This window comes from Ischnura elegans, chromosome 2, assembly GCF_921293095.1.
Source record: "Ischnura elegans chromosome 2, ioIscEleg1.1, whole genome shotgun sequence".
Classification (NCBI taxonomy): domain Eukaryota; kingdom Metazoa; phylum Arthropoda; class Insecta; order Odonata; family Coenagrionidae; genus Ischnura; species Ischnura elegans.
Genome location: NC_060247.1, coordinates 136,218,486 through 136,242,567, shown reverse-complemented (window position 1 = coordinate 136,242,567; position 24,082 = coordinate 136,218,486). Strand labels below are relative to the sequence as shown.

The window sequence follows — 24,082 nt, the reverse complement described above, 5'->3', positions numbered from 1 at the left end:
GGAAGTCATTCAGTACAATTCCTCCTAGTCTCATTGCAATAAAGTACTTAAATGTTAAAATCACCATATCAATCTTCATTGATCTCCGCCATTGCTAGGTGGTCAGCCTAACGTGAAAGAAAAATATTTCAAATAAGTCAAGTACACATTAAAAAAAAACTTTTTTGAATATTTTTCCAACATTTACGCTCAGTGAAGGAAAGAATTTTGATTTTAAATAATTTATTGCAATAAAAGTAGGAGAAGTTAGTCCGAATAGCTATAGTAAAGAGCCAATTGTATTTGCCTTTCGCACCAAACAAAAAAATACGACATTCGAATCTTGAATTTAAATCTTGTAGCCTCACCTATTTGGTATTTAAACTTCTTAATGCCCCATGTTAGTTCCGGATGCAACGAAAATGGTTTTCATACAATAGAAGGGAAATATTCTTGATCCTATCATCAGGTGTGGTTCTAAGTTTAAGTGGACCTTCTTTTCTAATTGAGGTAAAACTAAAGGCATTTAAACTAATGTCATCTAGATTCCACGATCTGAAAATTGTTAACTTAATGTTCGTATGATAAAAATATTTATATTTCCAAGAAGTTTACCCTAAATTCAAGGATAAAGGATTATATTCAAAGTCGACAAAATAGTTTTTATTTCAGAATACTTAGGTATCACTATTCTTTCAGGATATACGTTAAGAAAATGTTCTGGACCCTTATCCAAAATTCTAACCTTTCATCACGTGGATGATATTGATTTGAGATTTTTTTCTTTGTACTATTGATTTGTCTATTCATGCATTTCGCATGCACTTTTGACGCGAAGTTGTCAAAATAAATGGCATAAATCTAAAATAAAAAGTGGGTGTTTATGAGCTATTTTCATTGTCCCTTTAATTACTGAAATATGACGGTTTCTTATCCTCAGGCCTTAACTAGACTGATGATCGGCGTCCTCGCCTTGGCTTTGTGCATGACGGCTGCCTCCGGGCGCAAGGACCCATCCGGGAGACACGGCAAGAGAGACCTCGACTCTTTAGACTACGACCGAGAGGAAGAGGAGGAGGACTACCCCGATGCAGTGGGCTCCGCGAGCGAAGACAGCGGATACGACAGCAATGGGGATGGAGGCGGGTGGGGATCACACACGGCCTCCAAGGAAGCACCTTCCCAATCCCCCACATCCCCTCCCTCTCCAAAGGGCAGCTACGCCAGTGCTGACCAGGGGGTGGCACCGTCCGTCACCACGGCACATTCGTACGCCAGCCAATCCGGAGCCGGCGGAGCCCAGCACACCGTCGCAATCACCACCAAGGAAGTGCCCGTGCCAGTGCCGCAACCGGTGCCCGTGCCAGTGGTCAAGAACGTGCCCTACCCGGTTTTGAAGAACGTGCCTTATCCGGTGGATAGGCCTTATCCAGTGGCCGTGCCCAGGCCTTATCCGGTCCACGTCAACCGGCCGGTTCCTTATGCGGTCGAGAAGCGAGTCCCTTATCCAGTTCACGTCCCTTACAGGGTACCGGTGCCCCGGCCCGTACCGGTCCACGTACCGAAGCCAGTCGCCGTCCCGGTGAGCAAGCCTTACCCGGTTTCAGTTCCCCATCCCGTGGTCATGTACAAGAACGTGCCTTATTACGTGAACGGGCAGGGACAAGTGATCGGAGGTCAAGGCTACGGGGGTCAAATTGGTCAAGGGATTGCTGGTCAAGCGGGGCCCACTTATGGTGCCCAGGTAGGACAAGGATTTGGCGCCCATGATTTCAGGGGAAACGGCTTGCGGAGTCATGGATACGGCAACAATGCCCTGGGAAGCCATGGCTATGGTAACAACGCCCTAGGTACCCATGGCTACGGTAACAATGCCCTGGGAAATCATGGTTACGGGGGTGTAGCGTTGGGAGGTCAAGGAAATGCAGCCCATGGATTTGGAGGGCAGAGGTTCGGAGGTCATGCCGTCGGCGGAAGTGGATTCGCCGGTCATACGTTGGGAAATAGCGCCGCCTCGCCCCTCAGTGGACAAGGAATCGGAAGCCACGGATATGGAATACAAGCATCGGCCAGCCAGGCATATGGCGTCGTCACCAGGCCCATTCAGCACCAAAATCTTTTGGGTGGACGCTATGGCTCACATCCAGGTCAGTGAGGAGTACTATCATATAAAATTTATAATTTTTAAGAGTCAAAGTATAGCAATGAATGATTTATCAGAAAACATAATATTGCAATAGAGTCAATCCCGGCGTTAAACGTATTTTATATTGTGATAAATTATACCATTATACAAAACCAATATACAAAAATTTTACAGAAAAAAACCATTTATTGTAATCGATGATGAACAATCCAAAATTTACTATGACGCCTCAGGGCTCTTTTGCATCTTAGAGTAAAGATAAGTAGATGGCAGGTGACGGCATTATGTTGGTCTCAGCATACCTCGAGCGGCTTAATGGTGACGTTGCATTGCGTCACGTGACTTACATATCTATACAGGGTGCTTTCCATTCATCGACATACCTTGTCGCGTCATGCCGGTCGACTTGCGTCGCGATTTTCGTGTTCCATTCTATGTGTGTCGGCGACTGTTGTGACACAAGTCAACAAACGAATACGCGCAGGAATTGGAGAGTTATAAACAGTTACGGCGAGTCGATACTAGTCGACGCATGAGTCACATGAATGGAAAGCACCCAATATACTATTAAACCCAGTTACGACCACTCACTCACTCATACAAATGTTTGGGATGAATGAGACGAGATACGACAAAAAGTCTTATGAAGACCCCCTCTAAAATTGACTGAAACCCCAGGAAAAAATTATGAAAACACTGAATTTCCAATTATTTATCTGTATATACATGTAAAATTGAGTATGGAGATTAGTTCAAAAATGGCCACCAAAATCCACTGGCGGCGCAGCAATCATAAAAACAAACAATCATAGCAACATATTTGTTTATGCATACAAGAGGAGCTAAATTGGAAAAGAAGATAAATGAATTAAAACGAGAGGATGATAAAGATAAGGAAGGATATTTACTAAGTAATTTTTGGAAAGTCATTATTTCAATGGCTTCTTTCCATATGAACAAAAATTTGATCAGATGAAAGCGTATTCAAACGAAAAGAGGAGAAATATAACGTAGGCAAACCTTCCTTAGAATAGATAGGTACGTGAAAATGATTTTATTTTCATTTTTTTGTGATGGCGATTACTTTTTAATTTTCTTTACACTCTTTTTTCTGTTACTATCCTTTTTAATGTGCAAAGTTACCCGTGAGATGTTGCATTAAAGGTATTGAATACTAATAGAATACTGAGGATAAGTGCAATTATAGAATCGAAAGTGTGGTTGTTAATAATTTCGTAGTTAATAAATGTACATAATGTAGTTCCTCTCTTGTTACCGATACACGGTTGCAGTAGAAAGATATCTAAACAAACCTTCCTTAAAAAATAGGTAGGTGAAAATGATTTTTAACGTTTCATTTTTCTTTACGATCTTTTTCTGTTAAAATTCAAAAGTTGTCATCTGATACTCACCAGGTGACATAATTTCGAATTATGGCCGTATAAAAGCTGTAAGGAGATGTTTGAGTATTCTGACTCATTGAAACTTTAAAGAGGTTTTCTTGAAGTCGTATCATTCGCGATCATGATAAATAGTCTTTCGAAAACATTCGTCATACTAGGCTCAATTCATGCTAAGGATTTCCACTTTGCGCATTTTTACTAGATATTGATATTCAGTTCCTACGCAATTCTATTGTGTGTATCAACCTCTTTTAAGCTTACGAAGGGAAACCGATTAGCCTGGTCGACAGAGTCTGTTATTACGCGTGGGGGACCCGTGTTCAATACCTTATGCAGGCACATTTCTTCTCCGATTTTTTTTGTATTTATTTTGAGAAAATCTACATTTAAATTCTAATTTCTTGATTTCAATCAAATGGTTTTCTAGGAGGAAAATCTTTTATCTCTCTACATTTTATCTCACGCTACATCGGGTTAATTATCCGTTTGATCTTAGCCGTTTTATCAAACTAATGAGTGCCATGTTGATAGTAGTTATCGAACTACATTTATCAAACGTATTTGGTAAAAGTAACAGAAATATACAATGCCCCATATGAATCCAAATTGCGAAGAGTTGGATCAGAAACTTTAACTACGGTTTTTGCAGTGTTCACTCGCTTTATGTAGTGCTTTATCAATTAAAATTTAGCTAACTGTAGTTCATTGTATTTTGTACAGTCGTTATGTTAAGATATTAAGTATGAATTGAGTGTTACAGTGGAATATGCTCTCCACGTTTTTTGTATTTGAATGGAATAACATAGAGAGACTCGTATAAATATATTTTATATTTTAAGCCCCTCAGAAAAACATTTCTCTTACATAAAAATTTATTTTCATATTGTAACCTACGTACCATGCCCTCGGTTTACTTGAGAGTGGAAATATTGCTTATATCTAATGTAGCCAACTGAAAAGTAAACTATCCTCAAGTAACAAATGGCAGACAAAAAGTATTTGACTTAACATAGTAACATTAAATGGCCGCAGGCCTTTTTAGGGATGGTCTATGGGATCAAAGCCAAAATGAGGAAGATGGCAACCAGGTTCGTGAGTAAGATGTGAAGTATGAGAATCTGTAACTGCCTTCATTCGCATGAGCAGGTCCAGAATTAGGTCTTCCATGTTAGAAAGAAGCTATTTGTGAGGCATTCACGACTTTGCGATGCTTTTGCGTTTAATGTAAGGTAAATTGTTTGTAAGATCTATAATCTGCCTATAATGACTGCGAAAGTATGTCACCAAAGTTCTTCTTGCACTTAATTTCGAAGTAAAATGAAGAAGATGAAGCGAAGAAGTTATGACCATCTCTTACAAAAAAAAGCATTTGTTTCGATTCAGATTAGTATTGATTACATTCCCAAAAATCATTTACATAGCACTCCAATAATTAAAATTAAAACTGAGATAGAGGAGTAGTGGGAACTTAAGTGGTAATGGAACAATTTCGCCCAAAATTATTCTTTCTGTCCGTCTCAGTACGTTTCATTTTGCGATTGTGTATTAATGGCTTGATGGTTCTCCTTTCTCGTTCGGCTGAGATTCAGGCTACGCGGGTGGTCCTCGACACCAATCTGGCGGATATGGTTCGGCCACCGCTGGACGTGCGGCGGCTTCCAACCTGGCAGGGCCCAAGGGCCTCGGAGGAGGATCTACGGGTGCGGTACAAACACTGGGCACCTACGGTGGAGGGGAACCCTCCTCCTACAAGGAACTCTTGCGGCTGCAACCTGCCCAGCAGCTACAGCAACAACAGATATATCTGCAACAACTGCAGCTGCATCAACAACAGCAGCAGGCACATCATCAACAGCAGCTGCAGCAGCAGAAAGCCCAACAATACAGTCACCCGCAACAACAGAAGCAGCCAAGTCAACAATACATTCTACCCCAACAGCAGAACCAGCCAAGTCAACAATACATTCTACCCCAACAGCAGAACCAGCCAAGTCAACAGTACAGTCTACCCCAGCAACAGAACCAGCCAAGTCAACAGTACAGTCTACCCCAGCAACAGAACCAGCCAAGTCAACAGCACAGTCTACCCCTACAACAAAGGCAGCCAGTTCAACAATACAGCCCGAATCAACCACAGAAGCAGCCAAGTCAGCAATACAGCCTGCCTCAGCAGACACAAGCACGACAACAACAACAAGCAGTGGGTCACAGTAGGGCGGACGCGGGGCCCGAGAGCGAAGGGGGGTTCCTACCGAGCCACGGGATTTCCGGGGTTTCGAAGCAGACGCCGGCGGCCCGGGCGGATGACCACTCGCCGTGGAGCTTGACGAAGTTACTAAAAGGCGAAGAGACAACGCCGATTGCTGCAGGGCAGCAGAGGTCCGCGGTGAGCATCGTGGGACAAAGTGGTACGAAGGGTGCGGCAGAGACCGGCGGTCATTACTTTGGAAAGAGGCACTCGTGAAAAATACCCATAATGAGTGTACGGAGTACATGGCAAGGACAGGTACTTCGAGTGGTATAGTTATGGCATGGAAAGACTGACTTACTGCGTTGAGGTGAAATTTAGAATTAGGGCACGATTGGAGAGATATTATAGCTTGAATTGGTCAAAATCAGTTACAACTAGCAAAAACTAGGCATTTTGGGAAGCTTAAGCTAAGTATTTTTTCGTCCTTAAATAATATCCCCGCATCTTCCTACATTCGATTGAATACGTGCAAGCAATGAAGTGACTTCAGTCCACTAATGTCTACAGCAGTATCTAACACTGTAATATTATTTTAAGAGGGTACCGTTGATTAATGTGTCGAAACCACTCGGTAATATATAAAATCCTATTAAGAAATAGTTAGTTTGCCTTCAACTTAATGCATGGAAGAATAAGTGAGTCGTTAAAGCATATCTATATCAGACATTTCAAAGCGAGAAACAAAAACCACTCATGAAACCACTAACAAAGGTATCTATTTCCCGCAGCTCTCCGATTTGCTAGCCTTTTAATAGTGACGTGATTATTCCTTTTTAAATCCTTTATAATCTTTAATAAACTCTTTCGGGACCATACCTTGCCCTTCTTCCCTTCAACCTGTCCTTCTGCGATTGTTTTTATCAGGCCGTAATGCCTCATTAGGTGGCCAACTAAGTTGATGAATTGTTTCCTCATTTCTATTCTTGTATTTTAAGCTGTAAGTAGATATTCTTTTAGTAGAAAGTCCTCCTCGCCTGCACTAGTATACTGTTTTTTTCTAGATTCTTCCATCATTGTTAATTCAGTTTCGGAGGTAACATAAGTCTTTCACCTCTGTCATATTTTTTTCCCCGAGTTTAATGTCTGTCCTAGCCTCGTCTTTGTTGCTACTTACTATTATCTTCTTTCTCTTGTATTCTTTTTCATGTTTTTCAGTCGATGTTTGGAAATTGTCCATTCCATAAGTGTCAAAGTCTTCTTCAAAGAATTATCTGTCTCGGCTATGACTGCTATGTCACCTTTATATCGCTGAATACTTTTTTCTTCATGGATATATACTAGTATATCAGCTGCAACAATGATTCGCACAAGAATATGGGATTTATTTGCAATCAATCGCTGTGATATTTACTGCATAAAAACAATGGTAATTCATGTTCACCCCTAAAATATATTCTCAACCGTCAGAAAATTAAAATTGAGAAGCTATGAATACAGCGTCTCTCTCGCTTCTGATCAGTGTTGAGAAACTACAACGAAAGAACCTCCAACCCTCATTTCAGACTGTTTAAAAAAATGACTGTGTAATATTAGGAATAGCAGATTAGTGTTGTTTAATTGTTGATTACATTTTTAACGTATTTTGTTATACCTTATCGTTGTTATTGTTTTATAAATAAAATGTTTACATTATTTTTGAATGATGGTTATACCATGCTTCCATTTCTTTCTTATGACCCTCTTTTGAATATAACTACATTAAATATGGATTCATCACTACACAACAGAGACAAAAACAGTCGAAACAATGGTATCTGAAGGTGAACAGGCTCCAAAGCAAGCGAAGATGGTGAAATGGTCCGGTCAGGTCATGGCAACGACATTTTGGCATGGAAGCTGGATAATATACATCGATTACTTATAAAAGAGAAAAGAGATAACAGAAGAGTATTATGCATCGTTATTGGACCGGTTGTTGGTAGAAATCAAGAAATGCGTCTTTATTTGAAAGAGAAAAATTTCCTCCTTTAACAAGACAATACACGGCTGCATACCTATGCAGTTGTATCGGCCAAAATTACGGAACTAAAGTTCCAATTGTTACAAAGTTCACCGTATTTACATTGGTTTGACCCTCAGCGACTTTTCGTCTTTTCTTAACACGAAGAAATAGCTTTTCAGAGACAGATTTATGTCTATGGGGTAGGTAATCGCCCAAAATATTTCCTGTTTTGAGGATATCCCGAAATTCTACTTTTTGGACGGCTAAAAATGCTTTCAAAAATTCTAATAAAATTTACAGAGCTTAAAGAGTCAAAGTTGTAAAATATGAAAAAAAATTGGCCGAAAATAATTTTGTTTTTATAACTTTTCCTAAAGACTTATTGAACGACCTTCGTATTATACGACCGATTTAATTTTTCATTTCTTAGTGAATTAGAATCAAAGTATTTCGAACCTACGACTAGTCAAACGTATGACTTAAAGGAGAATACATCTATAACTCTTACTTTCATGCTTCAAAATAACATAACTAAACATAATAATAGCGGCCCTTGGTGTGATATATTAATTATGTCATAGCGATGGAATTCTTAAATGCGGAAAGCTTGTGGCGTGAATTTTTTTCTTTCAGTGATTTTCCTAAGCATTGGAAACTGATCTCGGAACAATGGTACTGATAGGGCTGGCTGCCACGACACCATCTGCGTGAAAACACGATCTCTGTTTTGCTCAACCCCGCAGGGAAATGAAAACGAAGACATAACAATGGCATGGCAACGGAATACCCAGAGGCCCAGATCCACGCCTGCGGCAACTATTTTCTCACGGGGACGGTGCTGGTTTTTTTCATTCCAGAAAGTTCAAGAAAATGGATTGACTGCGTAGATAGCTCTGACTTCTTCCGACACGCGAATTACCTTAACTGATTTATAATGCTGCCTTAGTGGAGGTAAAGTTTCAAATAGATTCCTACGTACCTTTTTTTTTGATCGACACTCATTGCACGGGAGCCTACCTACTTCTGGTGAGAGTTAAAAGAGAAATTTTTTAGAGTGAAGTTCAGTAACTGATATATTAATAATGATTTTAATTTTAATTAAGACTCAACAATAGAGTTCAATGTACCTTCAACTTTCAACCTTCCCAACATATGAAACTTCAGGTAGCTAAGGATTTGGACCGTCAACATTTGATAAATAGCGATGTCTTAACTTATCTAATGGACTATGGAAATAGATACAAACTTAAAATTAATTTTTCAGTACTTAAGAAAAGACAACAATACTAGCTGACCTGGGGAACGTCGTATCGCCTATCTATCATTGGACAGTTAAGTAACACTATTTATTTATCAAGAGAGGCTGTACTGTATCATCATCACTCGTCAACAATGATAAAATTGTTTTGATCCAGATCTCCAATCAATTCTTCTATCAGATAATATCTTCACACCTACGTATTTCTTCTCTTTCACATCCTTCATTACCTGTCTCATATATATTTCATTCCAGGTCTTCCGTTCTAACTGTCGTGATGTAACCACCTCGGAAATAGACTCTTACTGTGTCACTGAAATAAAACAGACTGAGGATAAAAGCCAGCTACCAGAAACCATCTACCACTTGCTCTGGCGTTTCTTACCAGAAGCAAACACTGGAATTCCAAACTCCATACAAATCCTACTTATTTCATGAAATAACAGAAGGGGCTTACCTGCAATAGAGACATGTTTAATACATGTTTGTATCTCATTCCAAACAATCATCAAGTTTAACCCTTGGCTGTGTCGCCATTAATTTCGCCACTATCATATAGCCAATAGACCAATTTTTCCTCATCCAAGGCAGAAATTCTTTTCTCTCTGTTCTCCATCTACTTGTGCGTATTACCCCGTAGGACGCTTTGATAGGCATGTGGCAGTGGGTATATGGACGCCAGCCGTTAACAAATAAAAGGAAATGTTCTTACGAAGTTCCGCCTTGCATTTATAAAAATCCTTTATTGTTCCGGGGGAAATAACGAATTCGTATATCTATCCGTTCGGCGGAATACCTCTCTTAATTTATCGCTTATCTCGGACCTGGAAATATATAGTGGGGCTCTGATAATATGTTCTCCGTGTCCCTTTGAAAGATATCTGTTATAAATTGTTCATACAATCTCAACCTAGCGCGCAGCCTCCAATCTTCTTGCGTCTCTCAACCTAATGCATCTATGTAACGCCTTCTGAACGCCCGTGACAGTTTTTGACGAATCGGGCACGTTTCCCTTGCATTTTATTAAGTTCACGGATTAGTATTTTGGCGCCAGATCCCAGATGCTCGCTGCAAATTCAAGGTACCTATAAGGTATTCTCGAGTTTACCCAATACCGCTCTTGTTTGATTTACTAAAAATTTGCATATAAGACTTTTTAAAGATATAATATACGGTTTAAGATGGTGAAACATGGGAATAAATAGGAATTAAATTGTGAAATATTTTTCCTATCATAGCCTACCATTAGGGGCAAAACTAGCTATTCTAAAGTCTTAGCCTCCTTCATCAATCTAACAGACACATCCAATGTTCAATATAGCCCAAATCAAGTAATCATACTAATATTTTTCATGAATATTTCAATGAAATGCCGTCATAAAATTTAAGATGACCTCTAGTTAATTACGACCTTGGTCATCTTTCGTACCAAGTCAGCCGTGAACCAGCGAAACTGAGGAGGCAACAATCGTTTCCCTGGCCTTCAGCGATTTTTATCTCCGGAATAGCCATTCAATCTGAATCATATTTCATGGTCCTTTTCAAAACATTTTTCCCAATAATGAACCCTAATTTTTCGCGGGACAACTATTATCAAGTTTCTGTTGGTGTTAATTAGGCTCTATCTTAAGTAAAAATATATTAGCCCAAAATAAATGTAGCCAAGTAGCACTTCTATAAAATCATTTACTGAAAAATGTATTCTTCTTCATGCTCCAGAGTTTTTAGTTGTCTTCAACTCCGAGAGATGCCACATTTGAAATCGTATTATTTTAGTCAATATTTATAAAATGGAATGGAATTCGTTTGCTCACATTCGAAATTGCTGTTCATGAAAAGTTGCGTTGTATCAAACATCACTTCGTGGAATTTACTAATCATTACGAAATAATAACATTTTAAACATTTTTATTCCACACATGATTTGAGCACAACTACTCCTCGAAACCTATACTCCAGATGAGTTGTCAATTAAGCATATCAATGGCTAAGTCCTAACAACACGTATCTCAAAAATAGCAACTTTTCAGGAGAGCAAAGAACTATATTAACTTCTTTTACTTGCACACTGAAATTAAAAACCAAAAGATCATAAAACCGAAAAAGAATCATTCATTTGCAAATAAATTGTTGTTCTTTGCTTGTATTTTATTTTTTTAAATGTTATTACTCTTTGTTTAAGATACCCGTCTCAAACCGGCCGATTTCAGATACGTCTAGTTAGAACTTAGCCATCGATATGTAGAATAAAAAAGTTGAAACTATAGCTTCCTTATAGTGTATGTGTAAAAGTGAGCTTGTATTTATAAGCCAAAGGATAAGCACATTTCTTTTGTATACGAAGATGAATATGTAGAGGCATGTGTACAAGTACAAAAAATATATTGATAAACCGCACTACAATAATGTGTAATATATGTAACCATGCAACCGGCTGATGATCTCCCACTTAGCACGATCGTAATGAATTGCTCATTCTAGAAGAAGATTTTTTCTGTGTTTAAACTTCCCTTTGTAATTTGTAAAATTGTGTTTAAGTTATACATTACCTATTGAATATGTAAAATGAATACCAAAAAATAGAAAAGAAATAAAGGATAAGATAAATTAAAAAAAATGTTTAAGGTCGCAACAGCTCAAAAATTAAACAAGATCGCTGAAAAAAATGAAAATTACATATTATTATTAAAAATTATTTTCGGCTCTCATGAGAAATACTCGGCAAATTAAAAGTAAATTACGATGAAAAAAACACCGTCATCACTCAAGAGTGAATGAATTGCTGACGTCATTAGAGTTTCGGCTCATTAATATGTTCGGAGAGAGACACTCTTTGAGGGAACGAATCCTCCGTGAGAGTAAAAACAACAAATAACCACCCTAGGCCGATGCGCGAAGAATGAGACGCGGTGATACTCTCGGTAGGAGTTCGTGACGTCATCAACTTATCAGTCAAACGGTCAAGGCTGTCGATTTTTCGTGGCGAATTGCTCGAGAAGCAGGAAAAAACAAAACGAAAAAAATTCTCCTTCTTTTCGAACTCTATCATAATGATAAAGGACAAAGAAATGGGTAAAGTAAGACATTTCAATACAATGTGCTGGGAAGTGTACAGTTAGCCCTTCAAATGAATGATAGATGGCGTTAAGGACGCGCTTTATTATATCAACGCCCAGAGACACTAAGCTAATTTTTTGTTGAGTGCGTTTTTAAATTTTTCGCAATTTTTTTTTCCATAACTCGCCCTAAATTCATTTGAAGGAAATGGAATGCTATTCAACCTTCATAGCTTTCTTGTGTAATCTGGTGCAGCGCCTCGGAATTCCATAACAATGAGCTCTTGCATCATGCGTAACGAGCATCTTTAGCCATTTTTCCATCCTTTTAGTGGGGGGGGGGGGAGGGGAGGGAGTAGCTGTCTGTATGATCCACTGTTTGATATGCCTGCACGGCTTGGGAAATACTTGCCTCCTCTTTACGGCATTTCCATATAACGTTTTTTCCATCCCTTTCGCTCTCAAAGTGTAATCACTGGAATCTTTACGGAAGTCCACGACGGGAGGACAACAAAGGGGAAAGCAGAGGCTTATTAGGACTGTGGGAACTGGTTACGAAGGCCCCCCCAAAACACTTCCCACGCCGAAGGTATGTAAGGCCCCAGCCCACCACCTCAGGCTCAATTCGCATCCTCGACTCAGCGGAACGAACACCAACCATGAAACTGCTCGTAAGTACCCACCCACTTTTTTATTTGGATATTAATTTTGGCAATATTTTAGATACTATTTACCTTTTTTTACAATTTCATACTATCCATTCCAATAAATCACGAAATTTCCTGAATTCGCGATAGTTAACTCGATGGGAATTGGGTAAATAGATTGATGGCTTGGAGGGTAGAGAAAAAATTGGACTCGGTTTATACATAAAAAATGAGAAAAATATACTGCTTACGATATCGGACTTGTTTAAAATGCTTTAAAGGTTAAGACATTCATCATTTCTATGACTGTAAAGGAGGAGTTCACGAAAAATAACGATCTTACCAGATGATCGTTAAGTAACAGTTCAAAGAAAAAACTAGTGAAGAATCTGAAGTGGAATGTAGCGTTCTATGATGACTAAATATGAAGACTTAGCAAAGAAGACGATAAAAGACTGGTGTTATTCGAGGTGCGGGTGTGGAGAAGAATGGAGATAGTAAAGTGGACGGAGAGAATGAGGAGCGACGAAGTGCTGGACATGGTTGGCGAGGAGAGGCAGCTTTTAGATGAGATAAGTTGGAGACATAAATATGGATTGAGCCAGTAGTGAGCGGGGAAGGGATGTTGAAAACAGTGTTAGAGGGTAGAATGTGGGGTAAACGAGGGAGAGGAAGGAAAAGAATAGGATTTTGAGGGAGTAGGCCTTATCATTAAATGGAGAGGGAATTCTATAAAGGGAGGGGAGTCTGCCAGAATACTTCGGATATACTCCATGTAAACCTAACCCAATCGGTCGAATACTTCTAATAATATAAATAATAACAAATATAACCTCTGGATTACACATCAGAGCAACCTCGTTCATAATTAAGTGACGTGACCACATAGTTTTCAATAGAAGAGTAATCTTTGCAAATGATTACCCTATGTATAGACAAAGTAATTATTCATAACCAGTCATTTAATGTAATGACATCCTATTAAATCTCAGCTTTATCTATAGGATGATTTCAAAAAAATTAATTATTCGAACATGATAGCCTTATGCATGAATTGCAGAAAATCAAAATGCCAAATAATCACTATTTTGCACCTATTTTCGGCTGATGCAGATAGACATTAATGTCATTTTAAGGTGTAAATTATAAAGTAAATTCAATTAAATTTTATTCTCCAATTACTGTTAGAACATAATTAAAGTATTTTGTCCATTTTCTTTGGATAGGGAGTTAGCTAAAATATTCATCTCAACCAAGTTATACAATATATTTTGAATTTTAATTGCATCTGAAAAGAAAAAAATATCATTAAGAATGAACATTCCCAAATATTACGCTTTATATTTCTTCCACAGGAAAAAATATTTAAGAGAATTTTGCCTTGTCCCTTTACAATTCCTTTGTCCCTTTAGAATGCAATTAAGCAGTGAAAAATCGTGAACTTTTGAATAGGAAACGAAAGTAACTCACATTCTGATGTAGAAAAATCCGTCTTTATTGGTTGTTTTTGGAGTTGATGCTAAGTTTCTAACTATTCAAAACGTTTTTGCAAGACAGTATTAAAGATCTTAAAACCTTAAGGAGAAGACGGGACAGCTTAGTTGGCCACGTTATGAGGTATGATGGCCTCATGAGAACAATCGTGGAAGTACAGGTGGATGGGAAGAAGGGCGAGGGATGGCCCCGAATGAGTTACATAGTTACATAGGCTATAAAGGATGCAAAAGAGAAGAAATACGTCAGTATGAAAAGGCTGAAGGATAGAGGATAGGATAACGTAAAAGAGAACCGCGTCAAAACAATCTCAAGATTGTTGATCTATGACAATGGTGAATTCTTCCGTCTATTTGGTTGAAATATTCATCCGTCTTTATATGTGCTTTCATGAGTGGTTTTTGTATCTCGCGTTGAAATACCTGAGATAGAAATACTTTTACGTCTCACTTATTCTACCATCCATCTAGGTGAGGCTAAACTATCTCATTTTTGAATCAATTTTATATATAACCGAGTTATTTCCACATATTAATCAACGGTACTCTCATAAAATAAAATGTAACTGTTGAAATAAAGGCTAGCGGATAGGAGAGCGGAATGGAGTTCTGCGTCAAACCAAACTCAGGGTTGTTGACTTATGATGATTATGAGCATACAATTTTCAATTTTTTCAAAACTGTTATTATCCATTGTTTATGGGCATAGTAGCTTCTGTTTACGACTCAAATGATCAGAAATACTAATAAAATGCTTATGTGAGAGAAATATTGCAATTATTCATGGAAAATGCACATTGACCTCTAATTTAACCTCACAACGATGTGATCCAATTACTATTGAATTTAAGACAATTATCTCAAATGCCTGTTAAATCATTCAAGATGGATTGGTGCCATCGCCTCAAACAAGAATTACTATCATGCACGCAAATTCAAGTTATTGCCTCAATGATTATATGTTACTTAGCAATCGTTCACACTACTCCAATCCCAAAGCTTTCTACTGTAACCCTCAGCTTTTTCTCACCCCAAGCGGCCTAATTGCACTGTCTGCTGGTATCCTATTCGATTTCATATTTATCTGACGAAAGTATTACAGGGCCTTCCTAAGGGGTCCTCTACCTTCTTCTTTTAAACTTTAAATCGAGTCACTAGTAAATGAAGAAACCTTTTGTGACTCCTCGGAAATTAATTTTAATTTTAAAGTGTGCCTGTGAGGCAGGCGAGTTGCATAAATTATTTGCACTGCCTTAGCAGTGAGGCGTTGTGATCTCATTTTATCGATGCATAAGAAATCATATTTAAACTTACCTGGTTCAGCCACAAGACCTGATAAATTTTAAATATATTCGTGTAGAACAAGTTTTTCATTGGATTGATGCATTAATTTTAAATAATTGTGCCAGCACCGTCAATTTCATTTATGCTTATGTTTTTCAGAATTTTTAAAGTTAACTCGAATTAATTTCATATTCAGCAAAATCAGAATATATTCACAGCTTTTATCTGGACCAAAGCTTTAAATTAAGAGAGATATTTTTCCGAAACATTAGGTATAGGACTTTGTTTTTACCCCGAACATTACAGGACTATAATAAATGCTAGGCGGGACTTATCATTATCATTTCCTCTTTGTTTTTTGACTGCTGGTGTCTTAACGCCCGCCGTCGCACGCGTATTGAAGTGGCTTGTGGGATAGTATGTACATGTATATCGCGCTTAAATAACATATTGCCACTGAATTTATTCAATTAATAATTCAGTGGAGGAGTTGATGTTCATGTCTTAGGAGTTGGGAGTGTAATGTAGATGCTCAGTTGTCTTTCTGTTCTTCTCCAAAAGTATAGGAAATATTTCACATATCTATACGAGTATATCATGTTGTTTGTCTTGGTTTGGTTTTGAGCCGAAGATTTTCTCCTCCAAGTTATTCATGATGTTGGCCATTGAAAATGTTGTTGTAGCAACGAAACGCGTCGCGCGGAAAGAAATTCAGTAAAAATATTTCAGTGTCTTAGTCATCCATTCGCGTCTGGTGCATTAGACCCAAGATGCTTTTTTAACGAATCATTCAGTTAAATATTGTATCAATTTGCATCATCGAAATCTCATGGGGGTTAAGTGCTTTTCTCATCATTTCCATGCCATTTTTGAGTCCGGATATATGAATTACGTATCTTAAGTCAGCGTTTTGACCCGACGTTTCTTTGCTTGCGTCTTGTAAAATATCTTATCTGCGACTTATCGCGGGCGTTTGTGGTAAAATTTTGGTATACAAAGACAGTACTTGCGCATTGTCTGTAAAACTATGTATTACACTCCTGAACCTTAAGCAAAAGGCAATATGAAATGCTTTAAACAGTTTCCGTTCCGTATTAATAAAGCCTACATTTATTTCCAATCATGTGAAAATTATTACTTTAAATTTTTTAAATTCTGGGTCAATATGACCAGACGGGAGTAGTCACGTAGCTTCATTCATCGCGACTACTTAAGGATTAACTGATACGGTAAAACTCGCTTATAAATAATCGCGAATGTAACGAAATCCCGTCTATAACGAGGTTAGTTCCCGGCCCCTTGAGCTTTCGCATGACCATCAGAGTTCATTTTCCCGCATGTAACGTATACGGATGATACGAAATACCCGCTATTATGAAACATTCTTCGATCCCTTGGGGAATTATTGTTACGGAGGTTGCCCAATAAAGACTATTACGGAATAGTAGCCTGCAATCCTGAGGTGTATATAGTATAATACTTTATTGCTGATACAAAGAAATACACTTTTTAGCAAAATAGAACGATAGTCCCCTGAATTTGTTATTAGCGAGTTTTACTGTATTACAGTGGATTCCGTTTAATGGGTCCACCGGTTACTTGGGGCAGCCGCTTAATTGGGGCAGATCTTGAAGAACAGAACCCAATAGAGGAATATCCCTGAGTATTCTCCGCTTAATTGGGGCAGCATGCCACTTCATTGGGCCATGACTCGGCGACATAGACTCTATATTCGTGACGAAATTAAAATTTTTTGTTTTCGGAATACTATTAATTTATATTTTCCTCCTATGATTTATTCCTATTTTTCACAAATGTTCCTATTCTTGCCCTATTTTGATAGCTCTTATTGTTATAATATCCACAAGAGGATAGGACTTTTCTTTAATAGGACTTAGTTAAAGACATTCATTCATCGACGCCCGAGGCTGGGAAAATATTTTTAACTAAATTGTTATAAATCTTAAAAATTATGATAAATTACCTAAACTCGCTGATTTATTAATCAAATTAATAGTTTAATAAGCTTATGTTGCATTATAAACATTATTTTGTCTTCTTTCTATCATTTCAACGTTTGTTTATGCCTATATACAGGATAGTTCGCTTAATTGGGGCAGCCGCTTAATTGGGGCAAAGTGCACAAGTCCCGATGTGTCCCTATTAACCGGAATCTACTGTAATAACTTCCACCACATATCATAACAAGATGGATATGTGGATCTGTTGAAACTGAATAATTTTTTTTTCCTCGCAGACGACTTCTCTCGTCCTTGCGGCGGCGATGGCGTTCGCTAAGACCGAGGAGGCCTCTGACGGAGACACCAAGCAACACGGCAAGAGAGGAGTGGTAGGCGTTGGCTACGGTGGTGGTTACGGTGGTGGTTACGGCGGTGGTTACGGTTACGGCTACGGCCACGGCGTCGGCTACGGCGGACACGAGATCTCCAAGACGGTGACGATCGAGAAGCACGTGGCGGTCCCCGTGCCGCAGCCCGTGCCATTCGCCGTCGTCAAGAACGTCCCGGTCCCCGTGCCGCACGCCGTCCCCTACCCGGTCGAGCGCCCCTACCCCGTGGCCGTCATCAAACCGTACCCGGTCCCCGTGGATAGGCCCGTCCCCTACGCCGTCGAGAGGAAGGTCCCCTACCCCGTGCACGTGCCCTACAAGGTCCCCGTCCCCCACCCCGTCCCCGTGCACGTCCCCAAGCCGGTCGCCTACCCCGTGCACGTCCCCGTCAAGGTCCCCGTGCCGCAGCCCTACCCCGTGTACAAGGCCGTGCCCGTGTTCGTGCCAAGTCACGGACACGACTTGGGTGCATACGGAGCGAAGGTGTACGACGCCGGACACGGAGGATACGGAAGCTATCACGGGTGATCACGGGGCTGCAGGGGAGTGAGACCAGGAAACGACCAGGGTACGAGCCTATGCTGAACTTACGTAAAGACGATCCGCACGAAATTCGATAAAGATAGCCAGTGTTGGCAGTAGGCTGAAAACGAAATGATTCAAATCCAAATGGGCACATCACTTAACTCTGAGCAAATGCAATTCTGAAATCACCTTTACTGTCGCTGATGGACTTAAAAACTAGAGATTCAACTGTTGTTTTTGAAGAACTTGTCCACTTTATTTATCCTTTTTTCCTGTGTTTTTGCTTTCATCAGTTCACTGAGGGCTTACCAAAGCCTCCCTGTGAAGACGATCTCATTAAGATATTTGAAACCTCAAGTGGATTCCTCAAAAATATGTTCTAAATGTCATATCGCTGGTAAATGTAACCATGTATCAGTGAGTGAGATAATAAAGTTTTGTTAATAAATTTGTCTTGTTATTTCCCTATTTTACGATCGCTATAGTAAAATGTATATTGATTTTATAGGGACTGCAACTACTAATGTGAAAAAGCTCCTGACATTTCCTCCGGCAGTGCTACTTGAAGTGGTCTCATTTTAAAGGGAAAATTTTGTTCTCCGACTCTCACTTTGTAATGAATGAACTCCGTATACATGCTGAAAAATAAAATCCTTCGTGACTTTCGCTAACCATGAGTGACTCAGGAGGCTGAACAAATACTTTCAAGATGCAATTTTGGTCAAGGAAGGTTCTTTACTTTTAATCACTTTCTATGAGTATTTCTAGTCCCTTAGCGTCAAATTTCTTTTTCTTCGTGGGAAATATGCGATTGTTAATTTCTTTCATGCTCTGCAAAAATAGTAATAATGCTAAAATAATAAGGCTCCCACTGGAGAAGCAATGGATTTTCAGGATTTCATTTTCACAGGAATGTCAAAATATAATGCATGTATTCACTTTACAAAAAAATCAGTTTCAGTATTTTAAATACCATCTTTGTGGATGGTATCTAAAAGCAGGCGAGGGGGAGCTATGCACGAAAATTACCGCATTAATTATTATACAAGAGATTTATTATAAGAAATTTTGTCAAGGGAATTAAATAGCACAAGCCTACGAATCTCGGTGAGCATTCCTGCTATTTATTGATTGAAATTAGTCTATTTTAAAACAGCAATTAGAGCATGCATTCAAGACAGCTTTTCGAGCAAATTGCATCAATATTCCGAATTATTTTGATTCCACTTTGCTGACTGCTACACATAGAACTACAGATTTGAACGCACGTCTTATCTTACGTGTCATAATCTTACGTGACGATCGGAATCTATTCATATTATGCATTACTACAATTTATTCTCTCTGAAGGAGGAATTCCTTATGCCAAAGAAAGCGTTCTTATTTCCAAAACATTCCACACTTTGAAGCTGTGCACGATTTACAGTGGTTGTTACTCGTAAATACATTTGTCTTACACTTACACCGGTAGGCAAAGGATTTCTGAATGAATATAATAATATATCTAAATCACAGGTAAACGGCGGTGAAGTAGATGAAAAGGAGTCCAGTTCCGCATTTTACGGGGACGTACACGGAAGGAGAACATTATGGGATAATGTTTTTCGACCTGAAATGGCCATTTATGATTCGGTGGAAAAACCTGAGGTCAATATGTGCGCGCTGCCGTTGTAACGTGACTAACTGAAATTAGCATAAAAGATAATCAATAGTGAGAATACAGAGGGAGGGATTACGATTTTTTACATTGTTAAGGATGAAATAAAGGGACCTGTTCAAAGCTTTGAGATTATCGGGTCAAGTTGAGGACCATATATTTGAGCAACGATCAATCAATGGGCCGGATAAACTTGTCTTAATGCATCTCATCCAATTTTGGATGCCTTTGTCCGTTAGTTGATCGATTTGTCATTCTCCTCCCTGCGTGGAGGCGGCAAAAGATGTCTATGTCCCTGACATGTGGCCTTCGATGCTGGTTCTCATCCACAGTGAGGGAAAATCCTCTTGTCAATGGCACATATTTGCAGTGTTTGTTTGTTGCGACGACACGGGGCGCGCTAACCCGATTCCCATGAAAACTAAACAATAGAAGACGACTGTGCGAAAACAGTGCGAGAAAATTCTGAACTCGCAAATAATGACTCTCCTCATAAGGTGTGGGCACCTAATCGTGGGAACCCATCGCTTTCAAGTCTATTCTGCGAAAATCCGCACCTCAGAGTGAGATAATAGATTTTAAAGATAGGACGTGAGTAAATATTATGTGCTTGAACATGGAAAAAAACTCATGCATTTCGAGAATTCTAGATACGTAGGTACTCATAAAGTATTTTAAATACATTAATATACAGTTTTTACATTAAAACCGACGAATCATTTAACAAGTAAGTCATTTGCGTCAAACGTTAGCAATTTTTTAACCCGAAGAATACTAATTGATATTTACTTTCTTGGTTAAAACTTTTTCGATATTTTCTATAAAAAATTCAAAATATACCACTACAGCCTTGTATTTCTATAGTTACCTACATTATGTCACATAGTATATATTAATTTGAATATGGAGTATAACCGGAGTCGATCCAGATATTCGCTACTTATCCATCAACTACGATAAAAATAGCAAAATATTTAACACTCTATTCTGGTAAGAATCTCTGCATAAATTTCTTAAATAAATATGTTCAGAGAAAGGATAGAGAATAACTTGCTACTCTATATATGCAATATATAACATATTCAATTCAATTCTTATCGTAGGCTAAATAAAATGACCCAAAAAATCAATTCAACGAAAATACACCTTTCAATATTCTTACATTATTAACTATTCATTGGGTAACATGTTACCCCTCATCTTTCTCCTTTTCTCTCTTAGGATACTCTTTGTCACCATACCAAAAGTTGAAGCATTCCCAATATTTCCGATCAATTGCGGATTTGAGTTGGGTATCCACAATATGTGAACACCCAAGAGGAATTTTTAAACCCATTTCACTGGACTTAGATATACGTTATAATATTGAATCAATCAAAAGGAAATATATATCCAAACTCGCCAATCTAGGTCAGTCACATAAATTGGTCGTTCATTGCTTGAGTATTCGCAAAGCAGCAGAATGGAAGGAAAGGTACTGGGGAAGACTACAACAGCGAAAGATATAATTTCCGTATAATAATAAATCCAATATTGGCTGCTCAATCACAAAATTAATATTCTATGATGATGAAAAAGAACGGATTTAGACGGAGAATAACGCTGGCGAGAGCGAAAAGGATAGCCTTCTGATGGGAGAAGCCATTTTTATTTATAAACCTAAATATAGCAAGGTTTGAATATTTTTCAGTGCTACTATTCGGGTATAGAGCTATAGGGAGCAGAGTATTAGCGTACTCAATTACTCAGTGTGAATAAAGATTCTCGCGGCAAAGTCACCGGACATTGCGGGTAGTTTAATTACAATCGTCATTTAAAGCATGAAAGTTACAAAGTAAATGGAACTCTATTTTGTCACTCACACACGTATTGGTAAATTGGTTACATCAATCAGCCATCACACATCGGCATCGACTACAGAGCTTTTTTGTTGTATAGGATAACAGCTGGCGTCCGAGATACAACCTTTCCTGTCTGGCCAAAGAAATCGTACTTCAACAGCCAAAATACGTAAATGGCGGGCCCAGATGAATTGGTAATTTTTGTTTGTCGAATAAGGCCACGGATGTATAAAAAATGGGCTCTTTCACACCCATGGATGGATCGATTTAAAAACAAACTTCAAAGTCGAACCTCAGTATGATTCCGAGTCCCATGTATACATATTTAGAAATATTTTATTTCATCAATAAATATTTTATACGAAGGAGAAATAGGGAAAAGTGAGCAATGAGATGTCGCCCGATCAATAATTAACATTTTAAGAAAAATTTTCACAGTAAAACGAGAGAGATATTTTGCCAAACGCATAGGCATAGGAATGTGTTTTTTCCCTTGCACAATACGGAACTTTAAAAAACGCTAGCTTGTTTGAACTCAGTAAAATCACTAGAAGGTGGAACATATTTAATTTTATGAAGTTTAACGATTAGTGTCCTTACACCCTCCGCTGTTCTATTGAGATGGATTGCTTGGTAGACAGTAGATTTAGAACGCTCGAGTGGTTGTTATGAGAAACACAAATATCGGTATTATAGACGGCTTAGACATCAGCGAGGTACGGTGGGATGAGTTTCAAAGCAGGTTCTTGTGTGAATGGAATGAGTTGGCTTTCGCTATGAATTTCCTTCTTGAAGGATAAAATTCTGATCGCGAATGATATATCTTTAGATCTGGTGAATCTGGTTTCAACTCGCATCCGTCATTTGAAGGATTATGCGTTGAAATCATTCATTAAAGGGATCATAAGAATGACATATATCTGAGTTGTAAGTGGGCAGTACGGAATCTTAAAAACTTGATAACATAATTCTTCGCGTATTCTATCCTACTCGCTGTTGAGTGTTCCTTATGGCGTATTATATGCCTGACAACAAGAATATTTAAAATAGGGGGATCGAACAAGCATTAAATTAGGAAAACATAAGCTGAAACAGGCGAATGAGTTTTGTTACTCAGGACTTTGTTACTAATAGCCGAAGATGAACTAGGTAGGCAAGAAAGAAATATCCAGTAGAAAAGTTCAGGCAAACAGGGCTTTCTAGAATAAGAAGAATCTACTTACAGCTGATAATACAAGTATAGAAATAAGGACACAATTAATCAGATAATACATATGTAGAATGAGTCTCCATGAGAGCAAGGATTTGATGTTGACAGGTGCAGAAAAGTCAAGTGTGGAAGCATTCGAAATGTGTTGCTACCGAAGAATGAAGAATATTAAATGGATCGACGTAACGAGAAAGTGCTTAGAATAGTGGGGAAAAGAGCAATTTTCTGAAAATCATTAAGAGAAGACGGGACAGCTAAATTGTCCACATTATGAGGCATGATGGCCTGATGAATACAATCGTGGAAGGACAATTGTAAGGGAAGAAGGGCTAGGGTCGGCCGCAAATGAGTTACATCGGACAATTTTACAGGATGCAAAGGAGAAGAAATACCTCACTATGAAAAGGATAGCGGATAAGAGAGAAGAATGCACAGCTGCGTCCTACTAATCTTAGAATTGCTGACTCATGATGGTAATGATGATGATAACAAAATATTGATTTTTAATTTAAAGCTAGCACATTATTTAAACATGCAACTTTTAGCATAAATTTTTTACCAGAAGAAAAAATAGCGATTTTACGTACGCGGCTAAATTTTCCTTTTTTTTCTTGTTATAAATTCAAATAAACTACATTAGCCTTTTCTCTCGATAGATACACAAGCAATGTCAAATAATGTATATGATAGACAGGGGCTTTTTCGATCACCTGTCTATCAAGATAACAAATGCGCCCTCTAAAAAGAACACCGAGCAGATGCAAGTCCTGCAGTTTAGGATACTCGTGTTAATTGTACTCATGTGTAGGCAGAATTTTACAAAAGAACTATCGTCAATATCTGCAGGAAAATCATCTGAAAATGTGGTAACAGGTGCTAAAATCAATTTTCAGGTTCCAAAATTAACTTCCTCCTCTACTGAAATAAAGGTTTACTATCCAACTTTAGAGCTTATCTTTTATAACATTCATCGTCGACTCCAAATCCACTGCTTATAGAATAGCAAACTTACAAGTCATACTTCAACCGTAATTTTGAAT

At 38.5% G+C, this 24,082-nt stretch overlaps 1 protein-coding gene across 1 annotated transcript in view; it reads left to right on the top strand.

Annotated features, from left to right (window-relative positions):
* The first annotated feature begins 12,623 nt into the window (after nt 1–12,623).
* The window catches only part of LOC124153268, a 34,042-nt gene continuing 22,583 nt past the window's right edge, over nt 12,624–24,082 (top strand). The window contains exons 1-2 of the mRNA XM_046526365.1: nt 12,624–12,706; nt 17,717–18,333. Of these exons, the coding sequence (XP_046382321.1) occupies nt 12,695–12,706; nt 17,717–18,333 (629 nt within the window). The 5' untranslated portion in view covers nt 12,624–12,694. The remainder of the gene's footprint in view (nt 12,707–17,716; nt 18,334–24,082) is intronic.